This window comes from Mesoplodon densirostris, chromosome 8 (assembly GCF_025265405.1).
Source record: "Mesoplodon densirostris isolate mMesDen1 chromosome 8, mMesDen1 primary haplotype, whole genome shotgun sequence".
In the NCBI taxonomy this organism is placed as follows: domain Eukaryota; kingdom Metazoa; phylum Chordata; class Mammalia; order Artiodactyla; family Ziphiidae; genus Mesoplodon; species Mesoplodon densirostris.
The window spans coordinates 96,333,139-96,352,346 of record NC_082668.1 but is presented as its reverse complement, the minus strand read 5'-3'; the positions used below and the strand labels follow the sequence as shown (position 1 = coordinate 96,352,346).

The following is a 19,208-nucleotide window of genomic DNA, read 5'->3' as shown; positions in this document are numbered from 1 at the left end:
ATATACGTGATTTTATAATTCTCTAGGAAAATCTCTAAAGAGATTTTTAAAAAAATATATAGGCATTTAAATTGTTATCTATGTGCAGAAACTCAGGAATACTGATGCAAGTTACTACAAAAGCCTCTATATATTAGTGGAGGAAAAAACAAATCCTGAAGTACTCAAAACTCATTTCTGTCCCTCACCTCCCCCCATTTTTGTTGGGATGGATAAATTCCTTAGCTTAAGTTTTATATCTCTGCCAATAGCAAGGTAAATGTTTAATATGTGGTCATGTATCATACAGAAACACTCGATGAGAATATGAAATATGAATTTTCATAGAACTCATTTAAACATTGCAAATAAGCTTCTAGTGGTCTTGCTTCTGTTCCCAGTGGAATTCCAACAGTGCCAATGGGTTGGGCACAGGATACATGTGGGTTACACTGTGTTTCACTCAAAATTAGTTACGTTTACAGTACTCCTAAGCCCACAAATTCCATATGCTTTTTGTTATTTCCTTCCAAAGTTTTAACACTGATGCCGAGTGTTCAAATCAAATACGGATATTGCCAAATAATAGGGCACACTGGGAGGTTAGGTGGAAGAGGGATGGTTTATTAACTGTAGGCAGGACAGGAAACTGACGAGCAACTGAATACAGAGATCTACCTAGCACGCCTTTTCCTTCTTGCCCTTCAGACATATGATACAGTAACCAATATATCAAAGTAAAGCACAGGTTGTTTACTTTCTTCAATCCATTTGAGTTAGTCTCAGAATTCTTCTGATCCCAGAAAGTGAATCATGCCATGATTCAAAAGATCTGTCCTTCACATAAACCTAGGAGCACACATTTAAAAGATGATTTATTGTACATCTTTGCATTTCTTAAGGCATGAACAATGGCGTACAGATGGAACAGGTTCTGAGAAGCATCACGATGTCAAAAAAGCATCGTCTTTTCGACAAGGCCAGCACACGTACACCACATCAAACAGACACACTCGACATCTAGCTGACTGCTGTGGCCCAGGAGCTCCTGCAGTGAGGGGATGGCGCTTCCAGAAAAGGACCAAATGCGTGGTTCATATGTCATGTTGCTTTAAACTCTCTGGATCAGCTTTAAGCACCAGTTACAGTTTGTTTTTCTTTATAGACTCTTCAGACCTCGGATTTTATATTCTGCTCCTTTTATTCTGCTTTTCGAGGAGGGTGTGGATGTTTTTTAAGGAATATGGTTGCAGCAAAACAGAAAGGATCTGAAAGTGGTTAGGGGCCTTGTCTAATGCACTTCTGAAAGTCTATTATAAAGATGAATAGAAAAGCAAATGGTCAGTTTTCAGTCGACCCAGAAACCACGTGGAACTCTAAGAAACATAATTGTGCATAGTTATTTATTCATTCAGAGCGTGTTATGTTGGCTAGCTCTATATTCCCAGTTTACCAAAGAACAGGGCTGTCTACTTTGCTAAACCCAGGGTCCTTTCGCAGCTCCCAGTAGGTGTCCTTAGAAACCCAGGCTTCTCTTTGATTGGCATCAATCACTTTTCTGTGAAAGTATAAAAATCAACATTAGGCACAAATCTCATTCAGGTGACCTGATAATTGGACCCTCTCCTGTAGATATGATGTGTACATATAAGCAGTACTTGGTAAGCCAGTAAGCATCCTATCTGCTGATTGATGATTTGACTATTTTGACTAGAAATAAACTCACTTTTGTTGTGAAATGTTTGAAATGGAAGTGGGTAGGGTCATGGGGAGAGGGGCTAAGAGCGGGAATAAATCACCTCAAGGCAGGACTAGAAAGTGAAGTGGCCCAAACAGGGACTTCCCTGGTGGTCCAGTGATTAAGACTCCATGTTTCCAATGCAGAGGGTGCAGGTTCAATTTCTGGTTGGGGAAACTAAGATCCTACATGCTGTGCAGCATGGCCAAAAAAAAAAAAAAAAGTGAAGTGGCCCAAACAAAGCATGTACAAACCTTGTAAGTAGAACTTCAGACCCCAGACCCACAAGAATTTTCTCTGCTTCACTTGTGGGGAAAGTATGCAACCTCATTAGCTGTAAGAGCCTCCTCAGGGTCCATGCCCAAAGAGGGCACTTTCAACATCTAAAGGGCAAGACTGCATTTCTGCTCCAGCGCAGCCAGGAGATGGCAGCTAGAAAGGGTATGAGGTTATTCTGAGCTGATCTGTCCTGGCTCTGAAGGGCAACAGATGGATCTGGAAACTACAGCTTAGTCTGTGTGATGTATCCTGCAAATAATCCTGTAATAATCACCCACGATCACATCACAGAGGATCAAATCTGAACGGATCTAAGCTCCATGTGATAGAAATAAAATTAAATATTAAGGAAGCCAGGATGACCTTGTGGGCAGTGGGGTCCCACCTTACCTCTGGGTGAGGGAGTGGGAACAAGTTTCTACCATTTGAAAGGGGATAGCTGGAGGACAAAGAACATCTGGGCAAGACCCTCACTCTCTGTATTGCCGTCCATGAAAAGAGATGTCGAGGAAAATTTATTTTTACGGTTACAAACTTTTCACAACACCAAAATCTGATTCAGTATTTTCACTGGCAAAACCAGTGATGAAAATCAGTTTAATTTTCCACCTTGAAGTTTCCTGGACATAAAACTATCCCTCATTTTCTTTTTACCTGGAGTTTTTCATTGCTTGTGGCAACCATTTGCAAAACATGAAAACTGACTTACTTAAAAAATTTTGGTATATGTTCAAGGTTGTTTTCTTCCATGTATCGTCTTCGAGATCTCTGGAGTTCCTCTACTCTTTGTTTCTCTGCTGCTGCAGCTTCTAAATTTCCTTCTTCCAAAAATCTAAGCAGAAAGCAGTTTATCTTTTAATACGTTACCTTCTTCTCTGAGAACCAAATAATCTCATTTGCATAAACTTAAGTTCTGGTTGCTGTGAACATAACACAGTGAACAGTAATGCTCTGATTACGCCCCTTCGCCCCTTCCCTAGGCCACACTCTCTCTATCTGCCACCAGCTAACATACTTCCTGTGTATGTGAACTGAATTATTGAATTCAGCAATAAAATGGGAGGAGTGAGGGCTTCCCTGGTGGCGCAGTGGTTGAGAGTCCGCCTGCCGATGCAGAGGACATGGGTTTGTGCCCCGGTCCGGAAGGGTCCCACATGCCGTGGAGCGGCTGGGCCCGTGAGCCATGGCCGCTGAGCCTGCGCGTCCGGAGCCTGTGCTCTGCAATGGGAGAGGCCACAACAGTGAGAGGCCCGTGTACAGCAAAAAAAAAAAAGGGAGGAGTGAAAAGTAAGTGGTTGGCTTTGAAGACTTTTCTGTGCTGTCTAGGGTTCCAGAACTTGAGATTTTCAGGTTGACTAGAGAGTCTGGGGTTAGGACATCATGAAGTCCCCGGTTGTGCTCCTTTTCCATGTTATCATAAAGCACTTGTTAAAGGCCACAACATGGAGGATGGTACCTGACTGTTCTCCAGCTACTTTTAGAACAGATTGAGAGGGAAGGAGTTTTCCTGTTTTATTGGAGAGAGTAAAACTGATGAAAAAGGATAAGGTAACAGTTGGGGGAAATTACAAAAGGCCAAAGAAAGGAAATGAATAGTAAATGAAATTCAGAAAGGGAATACTGAAATAGAATTGAGAAGAAAAAAGCAGACCCAATGGTGATTTGCAAATATTTAAATTCCAAAATGAGAGCAAAGAAGAGGTATACAATATGATACACACTGTACAGGAAGCTTACTGATAAGTTTGAATGTCAAATAGTGAGACTGCATGTTCTAGAGAAAGAGGGGGGAATATGAGGGAACTAAATAGTAGAACATTCAATACAGGGAACATTTTGGAGGAAGACAGATAAAGCCACAAAGACACCGGGAACAGAAAATGATCTTGGATCAGGAACAAGACAAGGGTGCCCACTCTCACCACTCTTATTCAACCTAGTTTTGGAAGTTTTAGCCACAGCAATCAGAGAAGAAAAGGAAATAAAAGGAATCCAAATCGGAAAAGAAGAAGTAAAGCTGTCATTGTTTGCAGATAACATGATACTATACATAGAGAATCCTAAAGATGCTACCGAAAAACTACTAGAGCTAATCAATGAATTTGGTAAAGTAGCAGGTTACAAAATTAATGTACAGAAATCTCTGGCATTCCTGTACACTAATGATGAAAAATCTGAAAATGAAATCAAGAAAACACTCCCATTTACCATTGCAACAAAAAGAATAAAATATCTAGGAATAAACCTACCTAAGGAGACAAAAGACCTGTATGCAGAAAATTATAAGACACTGCTGAAAGAAATTAAAGATGATACAAACAGATGGAGAGATATACCATGCTCCTGGATTGGAAGAATCAATATTGTGAAAATGACTCTACTACCCAAAGCAATCTACAGATTCAATGCAATCCCTATCAAACTACCACTGGCATTTTTCACAGAACTAGAACAAAAAATTTCAAAATTTGTTTGGAAAAACAAAAGACCCCGAATAGCCAAAGCAATCTTGAGAACGAAAAAAGGAGCTGGAGGAATCAGGCTCCCTGACTTCAGACTATACTACAAAGCTACAGTAATTAAGACAGTGTGGTACTGGCATAAAAACAGAAAGATAGATCAGTGGATCAGGATAGAAAGCCCAGAGATAAACCCACGCACATATGGCCAACTTATCTTTGATAAAGGAGGCAGGAATGTACAGTGGAGAAAGGACAGCCTCTTCAATAAGTGGTGCTGGGAAAACTGGACAGGGACATGTAAAAGTATGAGATTAGATCATTCCCTAACACCATACACAAAAATAAGCTCAAAATGGATTAAAGACTTAAATGTAAGGCCAGAAACTATCAAACTCTTAGAGGAAAACATAGGTAGAACACTCTATGACATAAATCACAGCAAGATCCTTTTGGACCCACCTCCTAGAGAAATGGAAATAAAAACAAAGATAAACACATGGGACCTAATGAAACTTCAAAGCTTTTGCACAGCAAAGGAAACCATAAACAAGACCAAAAGACAACCCTCAGAATGGGAGAAAATATTTGCAAATGAAGCAACTGACAAAGGATTAATCTCCAAAATTTATAAACAGCTCATGCAGCTCAATAGCAAAAAAACAAACAACCCAATCCAAAAATGGGCAGAAGACTTAAATAGGCATTTCTCCAAAGAAGATATACAGACTGCCAACAAACACATGAAAGAATGCTCAACATCATTAATCATTAGAGAAATGCAAATCAAAACTACAATGAGATATCATCTCACACCAGTCAGAATGGCCATCATCAAGAAATCTAGAAACAATAAATGCTGGAGAGGGTGTGGAGAAAAGGGAACACTCTTGCACTGCTGGTGGGAATGTGAATTGGTACAGCCACTATGGAGAACAGTATGGAGGTTCCTTAAAAAACTAAAAATAGAACTACCATATGATCCAGCAATCCCACTACTAGGCATATACCCTGAGAAAACCATAATTCAAAAAGAGACATGTACCAAAATGTTCATTGCAGCTCTATTCACAATAGCCCGGAGCTGGAAACAACCTAAGTGTCCATCATCGGATGAATGGATAAAGAAGATGTGGCACATATATACAATGGAATATTACTCAGCCATAAAAAGAAACGAAACTGAGCTATTTGTAATGAGGTGGATAGACCTAGAGTCTGTCATACAGAGTGAAGTAAGTCAGAAAGAGAAAGACAAATACCGTATGCTAACACATATATATGGAATATAAGAAAAAAAAATGTCATGAAGAACCTAGGGGTAAAACGGGAATAAAGACACAGACCTACTTGAGAATGGACTTGAGGATATGGGGAGGGGGAAGGGTAAGCTGTGACAAAGCGAAAGAGAGGCATGGACATATATACACTACCAAACGTAGGCTAGATAGACAGTGGGAAGCAGCCGCAGAGCACAGGGAGATCAGCTCGGTGCTTTGTGACTGCCTGGAGGGGAGGGATAGGGAGGGTGGGAGGGAGGGAGATGCATGAGGGAGGGGATGTGGGAACAGATGTATATGTATGACTGATTCACTTTGTTATAAAGCAGAAACTAATAAAAAAAAAAATATTCATTTGGAGAAAAAAAAAAAAGAAAATGATCTTGGATACAATTTGTATGACATGTAGAATTCTTGTAAGAAGTAAAACTAATTCTGTAGGAATGGACAACATGAGTACAGAACAATGTAAGAATAATTAAAAAAAAAAAGAATCAGGGGCTTCCCTGGTGGTGCAGTGGTTGAGAGTCCACCTGCCGATGCAGGGGACACGGGTTCGTGCCCCAGTCCGGGAGGATCCCACATGCCGCGGAGCGGCTAGGCCCGTGAGCCATGGCCGCTGGGCCTGCGCATCCGGAGCCTGTGCTCCGCAGCGGGAGAGGCCACAACAGTGAGAGGCCCGAGTACCACAAAAAAAAAAGAAAAAAAAAAAAAAAAAAGAATCAGAAGGTATTAAAGGTACTGTATTTTGAGTATATCTCACACCCCAGGGGATCAAAAACATGCTGGGAAAACTCCACACTTTGACTCAAAGTATTTCTAGGTACCCCTGTATCTTATCCTCTTATTTTTCACTGTGATGGATAGAAACGAAATTTTTGGTATACACAGGTATACAGGAGTAGAAATATAATGTTGCATACATGAAAATTATATAATGTTACTATATATGTAATGTTATAATTATATAATATAACACCAATGTTACTTCAATAAAAAATTTTTTTAAAAAGATAGTCCACGTTATAGAGTAACAGAACTATAGAAGTACAAACACCGAGATGAGGAGTGATTGTGTGAAGAGTTCAATAATTTGCAGACCTTTGGTAAATTGGTGGGGGGGGCACTTTTTGTTAAAAAACGTCTGTGTTACCTTCTGCAGGGAACTTGTGTTGAGCTAATCTTCTATTATGATCATCCTCTGAATGCTCTTTACCTAGGTAGAAGACTCAGCTATTACTGAGTGAATAAGGGAATGAATGATTCCATGAATAAATAAATGATGGTGGCGAAAGTCTTGATGACTTCTGTAAGCACCATGCCATGACCTAGTGTTCATTTTAAATACCACTGCCCTGCTCACCTCTGATCTGGCCGGAATCGGGCATCTGTTGGTGGAAGGAGATCTTTCAGTACAGGATCTAACTCATTAAGCTCAATAGCGAACCTTGTGAAGCCATAGTAGAGCTCATAGTTGGTTGGCATGGAACCTGGAATGAGGCCAAGGAACCACTGTGAGAGGCAAAGAGGTTTACAGAACATGCAGAAGCTGACTTAACTCGAGTGCTTAATTAATACTCACATTAACATCAAATTTATAGTCATAAACATTAGATTACAATTTTTTAAAGGATTAATGATTATTTGTACACTTAATTTAAGACACTGGGTAGGTAATCAGTATCTTCACCCTCTCAAATAACTTGAAGATCACCACTTTCCAATGTAAATGCTATTCTTATTCCCTGACGGGTTAGATATTACTGTTAATTTTGCAGTCATTTTTTGTTTAGAAATACCCACATATACCCAGTATGGTTGCTCACTGTTCCTTCTTGTACCTCTGACATTTTATGTGGGATGATAAAGGTGCATCTTTTGGAAATTCATTTAGTGAGGATCTGTTTGTGGTAAATATTGTTTTCTTTCTCTATAAATGTTGATATTTAATCATAGTTTTGAAAGAGGCCTCTTATTTCTTGAAATATCAAGTGCTCTTATTTTCAGAGTGTGGTAAGTCTTACTCTGCTTGGGTTCCTTTTGTGTTTTGTGATTTTTGACTGTGAGCTCTTGTCCCTTGGATCTACATCTGTGGGAATTCTTAGGGCCTGGGATCAAGTTGTTGTTTTTTTTGTTTTTTTGTTTTTGGCCGTGCTGCGTGCCATGCAGGATCTTAGTTCCCCAACCAGGGATCGAACCTGCTCCCCCTGCACTGAAAGTGTGGAGTCTTAACCACTGGATCTCCAGGGAAGTCCCTACAAATTTTTTAAGTGAACTAAATTGGTTTTATTTTGCTAAATGGGAAACTTTATGTTGATTATCAGAACTGATAGATTCATATATTTAATAAAATCCAGCTTTTAAAATAAAACTTTGTACATACAGTAGTCTTCACTGGCTAATTTTTCTCTCAAGTACCCAACTGGGTAACTAAATGCTTGGGTGACCAACTATGAGCATTAAGATTTCACCACAAAACACTTACAATTTACTTCCATTTAGAAAAGAAAAAGATTCAGATCTAAATTAATGTTTATTTGCACTTTCAAACTAAATTCGACAGCAAGATCTTTGTAGGCTCTGTTCATTAATGTGCTCCAAGCTCCTAGAACAAAGCCTGATGCTTAGTCAGTACTCAATACATAATTGCCAAATGAATGAACTAACCACTCTACTAGCAGGGAATTTAAATACTCATTGAGGAAACCAACAACTAATTTTAAAGTTAGGGATTAACTGATAAAATTCCAATGAAAATAAATGCCATGTGGAGCCTTGCTCCATTTGTACTTGATAGTCAATTATATGCTAGTGTATTACCAGAACTCTCTTGATGTCTTTTATTAAATGTCAGCATATTGCAGCTCTTTGATGCTCAAGTAAAAAGATCACTTATTCTGGTTAAATTATTGAATTTGTGGACTATGGATGTTTGCAGGCTTTCCTTTGTTTTACTAAAACAGAGAATAAATAACACGAGTAGGGATTTGAGTTTGTATATTTCAATTATTCAAATGGCTTAATAAGTATACCTAGCTTTTGAAATGCGGTTATTACATTTAGAAAGATTTTACATGAAGCCCATTCTCTGACCACACGTCAGATTTGGTCTCAATTTTACAACTCCTTACTATCAAATATTGGAATTTATTTAACTTGTGGATTGAGTATAAATGTAAATATTATTGTCTTAAGCATCTATGTTTTTAATCTATTAAAAGAAAATGTAAGGGGCTTCCCTGGTGGCGCAGTGGTTGAGAGTCCGCCTGCCGATGCAGGGGACACGGGTTCGTGCCCCGGTCCGGGAGGATCCCACATGCCACGGAGCAGCTGGGCCCGTGAGCCATGGCCGCTGAGGCTGCGCATCCGGAGCCTGTGCTCCGCAACGGGAGAGGCCACAACAGTGAGAGGCCCGCGTACCGCAAAAAAGAAAAAAAAAAAAGAAAACATAATGTGTACCACATGGGATGATCTGACCTTCCCTACCTTCTGCCACTCATGGCGCCCCCCTGAGGCAGGACACTCATGCCGGTCTCACCTGGTCTCCAGATGCACTTGGCGGAAGGGGCCACACCGCAGTACAGCCCTTCATGCCACTTCCCAAACAGCCGGTGCACCACCTTCCCTTCCTGATCCATCACAACCCCCTGGACTTCATTCACATTAGAATTCCAATAATTCACCTGGAGAAACCAAACTCCAGTTAAAACACTCATCTCTTTAATAACACCAATCCCTGTCACTTCCACATGGGAAATGTTCTTAACCTTGAAGTTTCTCATGCAAACCATTTCCAGGCATCTATCTCAAGATGTTTTGCATGGAAGGATGGCTATCTAAGTGTTAGCTGGATTAACTTTTAAGAAAGGGATGACCCCACTCCATGTTAGAGCATGAGAGCACAGCCCGGAGAAGGCTCAGTTTCTATCTTAACCGAATATGAATTTATAGGTTAAGCAACTTCTTCCTCCCATTGTCCTGTCTTGAACTACCCTTGGCTCATGGATTTTAATGATTTTCAATTGGCAACACTGGAGAAATAGTTTGTAAAATCATTTTCATAGTAGCTGTAAATGACTAAATTTAATCAGGAACACCTTGTTCTAGCTCTCTTCCAGCCATGCTCCTCCCCAAGGGGTCAGAAGTCTGCGGGAATTTACCCATCTGGATCCCTTGGCCCCATTCTAGATCAGGCCCCAAGTATGCAAGACCCTAGAATTCCTTGTCCAGATGGCTCTAAGAGGGACTTCCCTGGTGGCGCAGTGGTTAAGAATCCACCTGCCAATGCAGGGGACATGGGTTTCCCTGGTCCGGGAAGATCCCACATGCCACGGAGCAACTAAGTCTGTGTGCCATAACTACTGAGCCAGCGCTCTAGAGCCCATGAGCCACAACTACTGAGCCAACGTGCCACAACTACTGAAGCCCACACGCCTAGAGCCCATGCTCCGCAACAAGAAGCCACCGCAATGAGAAGTCCGTGCACCGCAACGAAGAGTAGCCCCGTCTCGCCACAACTAGAGAAAGCCCGCGTGCAGCAACGAAGACCCAACACAGCCAAAAACAAAAAACCCACAAATGGTTCTAAGCTTATTCCACAGCCTGCACAGGCCTTTCCTTGGATTTATCGTTAGGCCTGAGGGGTGGCCAAGGGTGGCTGTTTGAGGGAGTGTGGACTGGATTGCCTACACATGTGTTTGCGGCCCCTTGCAGCGCAGGGCAGAGCTGGGGGTGGGAAGCAAGTGGGGAAGGCCGTGGGCCAGCCTGGTTCTCCTGCGCTGCCAGGTTTCCAGCTTGGTGTTCCCAAGTGTCCAACCTGGACTTGCAGGTTTTGTCAAAAAAGGTACTTTTGTCAGCGTGAAAGGATAGAACATATTTTATTTGACAGCTTGTGGGCTTGATTTACATCCTTTAAATATTTATACATATGGTATGGGGACTGCCATTTGTACTCTTGCCCTGAGCTCGGCAAATATTAGGGGCAGGCCTAAATCGAAGTTTCTCCTAGCCTAAAAAACTAAGTGCGCACAGTTACTGTCACACACGACCCAGTCAGCCCAAATGGTGATCCTGGCTCTTCAGTTCTGAGCCACCTAATCAGTCTATTAAGAGAAAAAGGAAAAAAGAAAAATATCTAACATCTTTTCTTGTTAATAAAGGTACTGCTTTTTGTTGAACTTATTTAAGATTATATATAATAATGGCAGAGTTGGATAAGCTTATAGGGACTGGAAGCTATCATCTCTATGCATCTTCAGAAAATGACAAGTGCGATATATTTAGTTCCCTAAAATAAGATCACTTGAATATGTTGTAATCAAGCAGGAATATAAATAGAATATAAACCAGGAGACTTGTTATAGGCAAGAAGTACTCTCTGGAATTTTACTTAATGAACTGGCTGCTTAAAAAGAAAATTCTTTACAAAGAATCTTTTTTTTCTCTTTCAAGATGGTGCCTTTGTTGACCTCTACACCATCAGACATCTGCATGCCCAGAGCAGCTCCACCAGTTGGTTCTGCTTTCTTATCTAAAATGTCCGTAAGGATCAATGATACAGAACTAACTCACTTGCTGCTGCTTAAGGTAATTGTTTTATTTCTTCCCTAGGAAGCATTTTATGTATCTTTCCTTTGCTATTGTAAGATTATTTACCTTGACAAATGTGAGTTTGCAAATGCAAACACTGCTTTTGGTATTTCTAATGGTTACTTCTCCATAATGCTCTATCCATCTCCTCCCACTCAGGATGTTGTGTATGCATGTGGTGACCTTATTCCACACATAGCAATCTCCATACCTAGTGAAGAATACAGCACTGATTAAAAACAGTGAAGGTAACAAATAAATATTACTGTTTCTACCAATGAGAATATTCTTTAGCCATAGCTTCCTTTCCCCTCATCTTTCTCTTTTTTCTTTCTTGGAAGTTTCTTTGTGGTCAAGGCCATTTATGACATGATTCATTCATTTAAGGAACATTTCAGTGCTTTCTATGGGCCAGGTGCTAAAGCTACCAAGTTGAATAGGGTCTGTTTCCTGCTCTCCTGGAGCCAATAGTACGGTAGGGATAGACGGACGCTTATAAGAGCACAGAGGAGTGTCCTTAGGTCTGCCTGGAATGTGGGGCGAGTGGCAAGGAAGATTTTCTAGAGGAGGCTGGGTCTGGTCTAAGCTTGGAGGGTGGAGAGGAAGGTACTACAGGCTGGGAAAGGCAGAGACGAAGCCACAGAGGCCAGAGGGGCACAATGCATCCGGGGACCTGTGTGTGGCACACTTCAGGTGAGTGGGTGTGATGGGAGGTTAGGTTGGAAAGGTGGGACAGGGCAGAGCAGCCAAGGCCCTCAATGACCCACCAGAGAGTCTGGATTTACCCTACAGGCAATGGGCCATCACAGTAGGGTCCCAGGGAGGAGAGAGTAGGGTGTGCGTTCAAGAAAGGCTACTCTGAGGTCATGGTTTCACGCTGTGAGTTAAGGCCAAATATGTGAATAATTCTTTGGGAAAAGACTGATGAGCATAGATGGCATAAATCTAATACAAATTCTGGAGAGTAAGATTACCGAGTTTCTGCCAAGGAAGGCGATGACAAAGTTTCTACTCACCTTTAAATTTGCACATTACATATATGTTCAAATAAAACACTGTTTCAAAATGAAATGCTTCTGGGTTTCTAAAAAATTTATGAATTGGTATGATGTAGGCACTATGGAAAACTCTCTTCCTCATGAGTTTGTAAATATTAAAAGTTTATTTTGTGGTCCTGGGAATTCCTCCCTCTCCCCACCATCCTCTATATTGAATCTACCAGCAAATTCTGTCATTCAAATAGACAAAAACAAAACAGAACAAAAATCAACCAAATGAAGAAAGAAAGAAAAACAATCAAGCCTTTGGTCTCAATGAAAACTTCAATTAATTTTAAGATGTATAGGCTATATCCTCTAGAAAACAACCATAAAAGGATTCTATCACTTCCTTAATGAACTAAACATTAAAAATAGTGCCTGGATCTAAGATGAACTCAAAAGTGAAAGTATAAATTATATAAAAAAGAAATGGCTAAAAAGAGCCATTTTAGTTTGCATTTTATTTTCATATAAAATGCAAACTAATGTGGTGACTGGGACAGGTAGGCATTGACTGATGAATGCAGGATGTGAAGAGATAAAAAGGAAGCTTCGACACATTTGCTGAAGTTCTCATTAGCTTTTGTCGGGGCCCAGTCTCAAAACTTCGGTGAAGTTAACAGAAACATTGGCCATACAGGGAAATGGCCCCTTGGCACCTTCTAGAGTTTCAAATACCCATTTATGATTTAAAAAAGCAGATAAGAGACCAAAAGGAAGATGAGCGCAACCTACTTTGGAAGCATGGCATTCAAGGTTCCCACAGGCAGGATTTCCATCGACTTCCCCCAGAACTTGTTTTTCCATCTGATATCTAAACGATATAAGGCAGAGGACAAGAAATACACACTCCATATCTAATCATTTACTCTAGAAGAATGAACTTTTGTATTACACTTTATATTTCGCAAAGGAAACTTCTGTAATCCCAACTGATTCTATAGTGTTGCTTTAATAAGACAAGTGCCTGAGGATGGCCCAAGGTGAGAAGATTAACTGTGAAACCCCTCCCCAAATATCTATGTATATTTTTCCATAATATATGCTCTATATGTGTTTTCAACAAATAAAACTGGTAAAGTCTTGGAATAACCTGTGTGTGTATGTGTGCATATTCACATACACACACAGACTCTACTCGGCGTTAACGTCTCCACAAATGTTGTTTTAAGTTTAAACTAAATGTTGGAAATATTCTATATATATATATATATATATATATATATATATATATGTATGTATGTATGTATGTATATATGTGTGTGTGTGTGTGTGTGTGTGTGTGTGTGTGTATGATGTATAGAAAAAGTCATTGCAGATTGTGGTATGGCAGTACGACTGATTTATATACATATTTAAAGAGTTACATGACTTGGGAGAACAGTAAAAAAAATAATGCCTCTAAACACAGATAGGTAAGATTTATGAGAAAGTGGGATTAACATGTTCCTGTGCTGGCTGTTAAGATACCACCCAGGGCCCAGCACTTCATCTCACATGATGGCCTTATGTTTTACCTGTGGTCACTCAGGTGTATCTGTGCATTTGTAATAACTGCCCGGTCTCATTCTGATGAAATAAGGGAGCTTAGTGCTATCTCCACAAAATTTCTGACTCTTTTTTACAAACAAGAAATGATTTACTTTCTTAATCTGCAATAAAGTACAGTCACAGTGCTGCTCTATCATTTCATATCCTTTTCAGGTTGAGGAAGTACATGTGAGAAGAGTCATACTGCGATCAGTGAAGTACCCTTTTGACCTCCCCTGAATGTGAGGGAACTATTCACACTTAATGGTAAATTTACATATATATTTTTTCTTTCTAGAGGGGTTTTGAAACTTTTTATTCTAGGCAAGTTTGCAACATTCTAATCGAACAATGGGTATTGATTTAGTAGAGACTTCAATCCAAACCCCCAAGCCTCAATGAGTTAAAGACCAGAAATCACTGTAATGTATATATACCTAAATAGACTGTGACCACATATGACGTGTTCTAGAGCCTTGAGGATTAAGATCTCTTTGCACACCCTCAGGAAGCAAGAAGCCAGGAGATACAACCTCCATGCTAAAGATGCAGACAATGAGTTGAATGAGGTAAAGAAATAGCCCTGAGCTGGCATAGTCAGTATAGAGCTCTGCTGTCCCATAGGGCTTTGCTTCCTAAATAAATAATCCCATCTCCTAGATGACATGGTTCCATCTTTATATCAGGAAATCTAATTTCTCAAACTGAACTCCACACCAACTACCAATATTCTCTGAGTTCTAAAAGTAGAAATCTAAACTGAGTACTTTGGAAACTAGAAACTTTCTCATAGGCTCATCAATTGGATTTTTTAAGTGATAACTGAAATACAAACCTTGCCAAAACACAAAATTCTTGGATTCACAGTGACAGGCAGAAATGGGTGGATGATGGCTAACCTGGGAATTAAAAACAAAAAATGACATCAGTGTTAAAATTTCCATAAATGATAATATTTTACAACGTATATTGGCTACCTCCAAATAAAAACTACTCAACTCATCCATCTCTATTAGTGAATTATTCTCAAAATGTGTAAGTAAATTACTGAATCTTTAACTTTTACAACTTCATGCTTAAACACATTTAGAGGTTGTAGTTATATAGATAGGCTAAGTGAATTTTCTGTTAACTAGTATTATAACCCACCTCAATCAGATGTTTATCAAAAAGCTATTTTCATCATCAAACAGCACTCCTACAGTTTCTACACAGAAACTCACTGAGTCCAGTGGGACTTACCTGTTCTGAGAAAAAACGGAATCCTTTGTCCTCTCTAATGCATTCATAAGTCTCCCCAAGGACAGGGTTGAATGGCTTACTTCCTGCTCTGAAATAGGTGGAGCAATATCCTGAAACTGCAAATGCAGCAATAAGAACCTGTTAAAACATTTAAGAAAGGAAAATAATATAGGAGAGACTACTTCCAGGTCTGTTTGTCTCTTATTCCTCTAGATTTTATACACCCCCATCAGTGGGTGCTCATTTGATGGCATTTGCATTTTCTATTTTTTGCACAGACTCTTCATATACTCATAGGGAAAAAAAGATAATTGAAAATGAGGTTAAACTCTCTGCATGGGAACCAGCAGACAACTGAAGCCAAATATTCTTCATTCATCTGTCTGTCCAATTTCCTGAGTATCACAGAGTTCAAAGGTTCTGAAAGCCAGTGTATAGGTTGAGCCATTTGCACAATCTTAGCAGGAGGGTTGTGGCTAGCGGTGCTTTTCAGAGGGCAGGTCAGGTTTTCCACAATCACATGGAGTAGAGACCAGGGCAAAGAACAAACAGGAGGTTACTTTCTCAGACCTAAGTTCCTGAACAAATGGGCTCCCCTGGCATTCAGGAAAAGCTGATAAAGCAAGGCTAGGCATGTCTTAAACCTTTAAGGAGTGTGATACCTTTACATTCTAACTTTAGAACCACCCAGAACCAAGAATAAGTCACAAAGTGTGTATCTTTCAGTAGAGGTATCTGGATCTTTTTGGCCCTGCCTGGTTTATGCAAATGGATTCCTGTTACCTATGCGGTGAGAGTATTAGGCAACAACCAAATATGCTATCATAATGAATTCTGCCTTAGCCCAGGTCTAGGGCTGGCAAATCTCCAAAGGGCGCTGCTCTGTTATTTATTACCATGCGCTCATAGGGACTGTCCGTTTCCGAAGCCTTGTCCAGAAGCTCACTATACTCCATTTCCTCGCAGAGATGCTGCAGAGTGTTGAGTGGCTCGTTTAGCTCCACAGGCATGGAGACTTTAGACAGGTCTTTACCAATGTTGTTCCTTAAGATATTCCATAGGTTAATGTTACTGGTGTCAGGACAGGGAGCTGGCAGGCGTGCTCGACGTCCGTTTCGGAAGGCTCCTCCTGTAAGCTCCCCGTTCAAGACTGGAAGAGGGAGAAAGATGAGAATCACAGTGAAAGAGATCTTGCTTTTCTTAGTTCCCAGAACCTGGGAGGGTAGGAACCCTTTCAAATAATTCTGATTGTGATACATTTCTTAAGCCTTCATTATACTCTCTCAAGAGGGAAGAGAATTATTTCAATACAAGGCTGCTGATAAATGCACAAAACATCAACGTACAGTTTTTTTAAACAAAGTGTTAAATATACTCAAGTATTACACAATAAAAGACAAGTCAAACTTCTAAAAATTAAATATATTTAATATGAAGGACACAAAATTTTGGTCTGCCCAAGAACTAAACTTTTTCTTTTTTTCTGTATGTCTTCTATTATTATTTAATTTTTGAATTTTATTTTATTTATTTTTTTATACAGCAGGTCCTTATTAGTCATCCATTTTATACACATCAGTGTATACATGTCAATCCCAATCTCCCAATTCATCACACACACACACACCCCACCCCCCACCGCTTCCCCCGCTTGGTGTCCATACGTTTGTTCTCTACCTCTGTGTCTCAACTTCTGCCCTGCAAACCGGTTCACCTGTACCATTTTTCTAGGTTCACATATATGCGTTAATATACGATATTTAAACTTTTTCTTTTAACCATCTACCTAACAAAATTTTCAACCATTTACCTCACCAGATTATATGAGTAAAAATTTATTGAACAATCAGCTGCAAAAGGAAAAATTAGCTAGGGGGTCAAAATGATTGTTCATTGAATCATCAGCATTGTAACTTGGCATGTAGATAGAACCACCTGGAAGCTCAAAGGATGCATACTTTGCCGAGAAATGTTGTCTGCAACACTGGTGTTGTCTTCAGATATATTATCACTCACATCACTGATGTATGACTCATCATCTGAAGCCTAAGGAAGGGAAGAACGTAGAAAGGATCAGAATTCTCATTCAGTCTTGAAAGTTCAGAAAAATCAAACAATGAAAAACAACAGGATATTGCCCAAATGAGAAGCAGAGGTCACAGTGAGAACTGTATGTGGCATATGTGCAATGAACACTTGAGGGTCTCCAGTGAGCCAGAATGTAGGATTGCCAGAAAGCAGCCCTGTCTTTAAGTAGCTTTCTGTCTTAGTTGGGCTGAGACGCTGGGGGAGGCCAGTGCATAACCAGAAATGTTTCAATTCAACACAGTAAGAATGTGCAAAAAAGGAGGCCCTATGGATCCCCCTAGAGGAGTCAGGAGAGGCTGCCCGGAGGAAGTAGTATTTGAACCGGGTGTTGGAGGATGCAGGAGTTGCCCAGTTGTTAAAAGGGGGAGAAGCACAAGAAGAAGGGATAGTGTGCAACGGCAAGGACCACGAGAGAAACATTTATTCTAGGAGTGCTAAGAAGTCGAGTGGCTGTAACAGAGGACAGGGCGAATGATATGAGGTCCGACTGTGAAGGGCTTTTCATGTCAACATAAAGGGTTCACAATATAATCATATGAGTTATTAAATGCAAGGAAATGACAGTCATATTTAGTTCTCAGGAAGATACTCAGCAGCTTTCCCTAGGGAGGCCAGACAATAAATAGGATCCTACCTAGATCTGGGTAAGAAATACTGACCAATAACACTAAGATGGCCACAGTAAGGATCAAGTAGTAAAAGTGCATTTGGGAACCACATCTAAAGTATACGGACAAAATTTGGCAGATTATCTGGGGGCAGGGGAGAAGGATTTAGGGACAGGGAGAAATTGAGAATTAAGCCATTCTCTACGTGAGAGAAACATGGAACTAAAATGAAACCAAAATTCACATAAGAATAAAATTAAGGGGCAGGGACTTCCTTGGTGGTCCAGTGGTTAAGACTCCGTGCTCCCAATGTAGGTGGCCTGGGTCTGATCCCTGGTCAGGGAACTAAGATCCCACATACTGGGGCTTCCCTGGTGGCGCAGTGGTTGAGAGTCCGCCTGCCAATGCAGGGGACACGGGTTCGTGCCCCGGTCCGGGAAGATCCCACATGACGTGGAGCGGCTGGGCCCGTGAGCCATGGCCGCTGAGCCTGCGCGTCCAGAGCCTGTGCTCCGCAATGGGAGGGGCTGCGGCGGTGAGGGGCCCGCACACCGCCAAAAAAAAAAAAAAAAAAAAAGATCCCACATACTGTAACTAAGCATGAGCACTGCAACTACTGAGCCCACGTGCCCTAGAGTCCGTGTGCTGCAACTAGAGAAGCCCACGCACCACAAGGAAGGCCCAGCACAGACAAAATAAGTTAAAAAAAAAAGAAGAATAAAATTAAGGGGCAACATATGCACTAAAGGGATTTAGAGACAGAACAGATAAGAAAACAGAGAAGTACTGTAGAGCCATTCAGAGGAATGGGAAAACCAATGTTTCTACTATAGGCAAGAAAGCTGTTGATACTTATTTACTTTCTTCAAAATGGAAATATGCTGTATTTTTTCTGAACATAAAAACAAAACATTCTTATCGTAAAAAATTAGAAATTACATGAAGCTAAACAGATGATATGAAAATCATCCATTCTATGACCTAAAAGAAATCACTTTCACCATTTCATAGGTACCACCCCCAATTTCAAAATGCCTATGTAAACACACTGATACGTTTATCTTTAGATACTGAAAAAGGGGATTGTTTTACATACTATTTTATAGTGTTCTGAATATACTTCCATTCTTATAAATATAGCTCTTCATCCTTACTTGGAATGGCAGCGTATTTCATTAGACAGTTATATAACACAAGGAATTTAACCAGCATTCACGTGGCTTCCAATTTTTTATTACTTATAGACATTACTTGGATGAACATCCTTGTAAACATATTTCTGTGAATCTGTCTGGCAATTTCATTAAGGTTTATTCCCAGAAGCGAAATTGCTGGGTCAAATGAGTCTCTTTTAGGCTTTAGCTGTATGTTGCCAA

At 40.3% G+C, this 19,208-nt stretch overlaps 1 protein-coding gene across 18 annotated transcripts in view; it reads right to left on the bottom strand.

Moving 5' to 3' along the window:
* Positions 1–582: 582 nt before the first annotated feature.
* The window catches only part of OSBPL6 (oxysterol binding protein like 6), a 215,300-nt gene continuing 196,674 nt past the window's right edge, over positions 583–19,208 (bottom strand). For all 18 annotated transcript variants that reach the window (XM_060105973.1, XM_060105975.1, XM_060105971.1 and 15 more), the window contains 10 exons: positions 17,095–17,182; positions 16,033–16,286; positions 15,137–15,274; positions 14,730–14,793; positions 13,100–13,178; positions 11,391–11,535; positions 9,274–9,418; positions 7,099–7,225; positions 2,706–2,828; positions 583–1,537 (listed from right to left, as the gene is read on the bottom strand). In XM_060105973.1, coding sequence (XP_059961956.1) covers positions 1,429–1,537; positions 2,706–2,828; positions 7,099–7,225; positions 9,274–9,418; positions 11,391–11,535; positions 13,100–13,178; positions 14,730–14,793; positions 15,137–15,274; positions 16,033–16,286; positions 17,095–17,182 — 1,272 coding nt within the window. In that variant the 3' untranslated portion in view covers positions 583–1,428. The remainder of the gene's footprint in view (positions 1,538–2,705; positions 2,829–7,098; positions 7,226–9,273; positions 9,419–11,390; positions 11,536–13,099; positions 13,179–14,729; positions 14,794–15,136; positions 15,275–16,032; positions 16,287–17,094; positions 17,183–19,208) is intronic.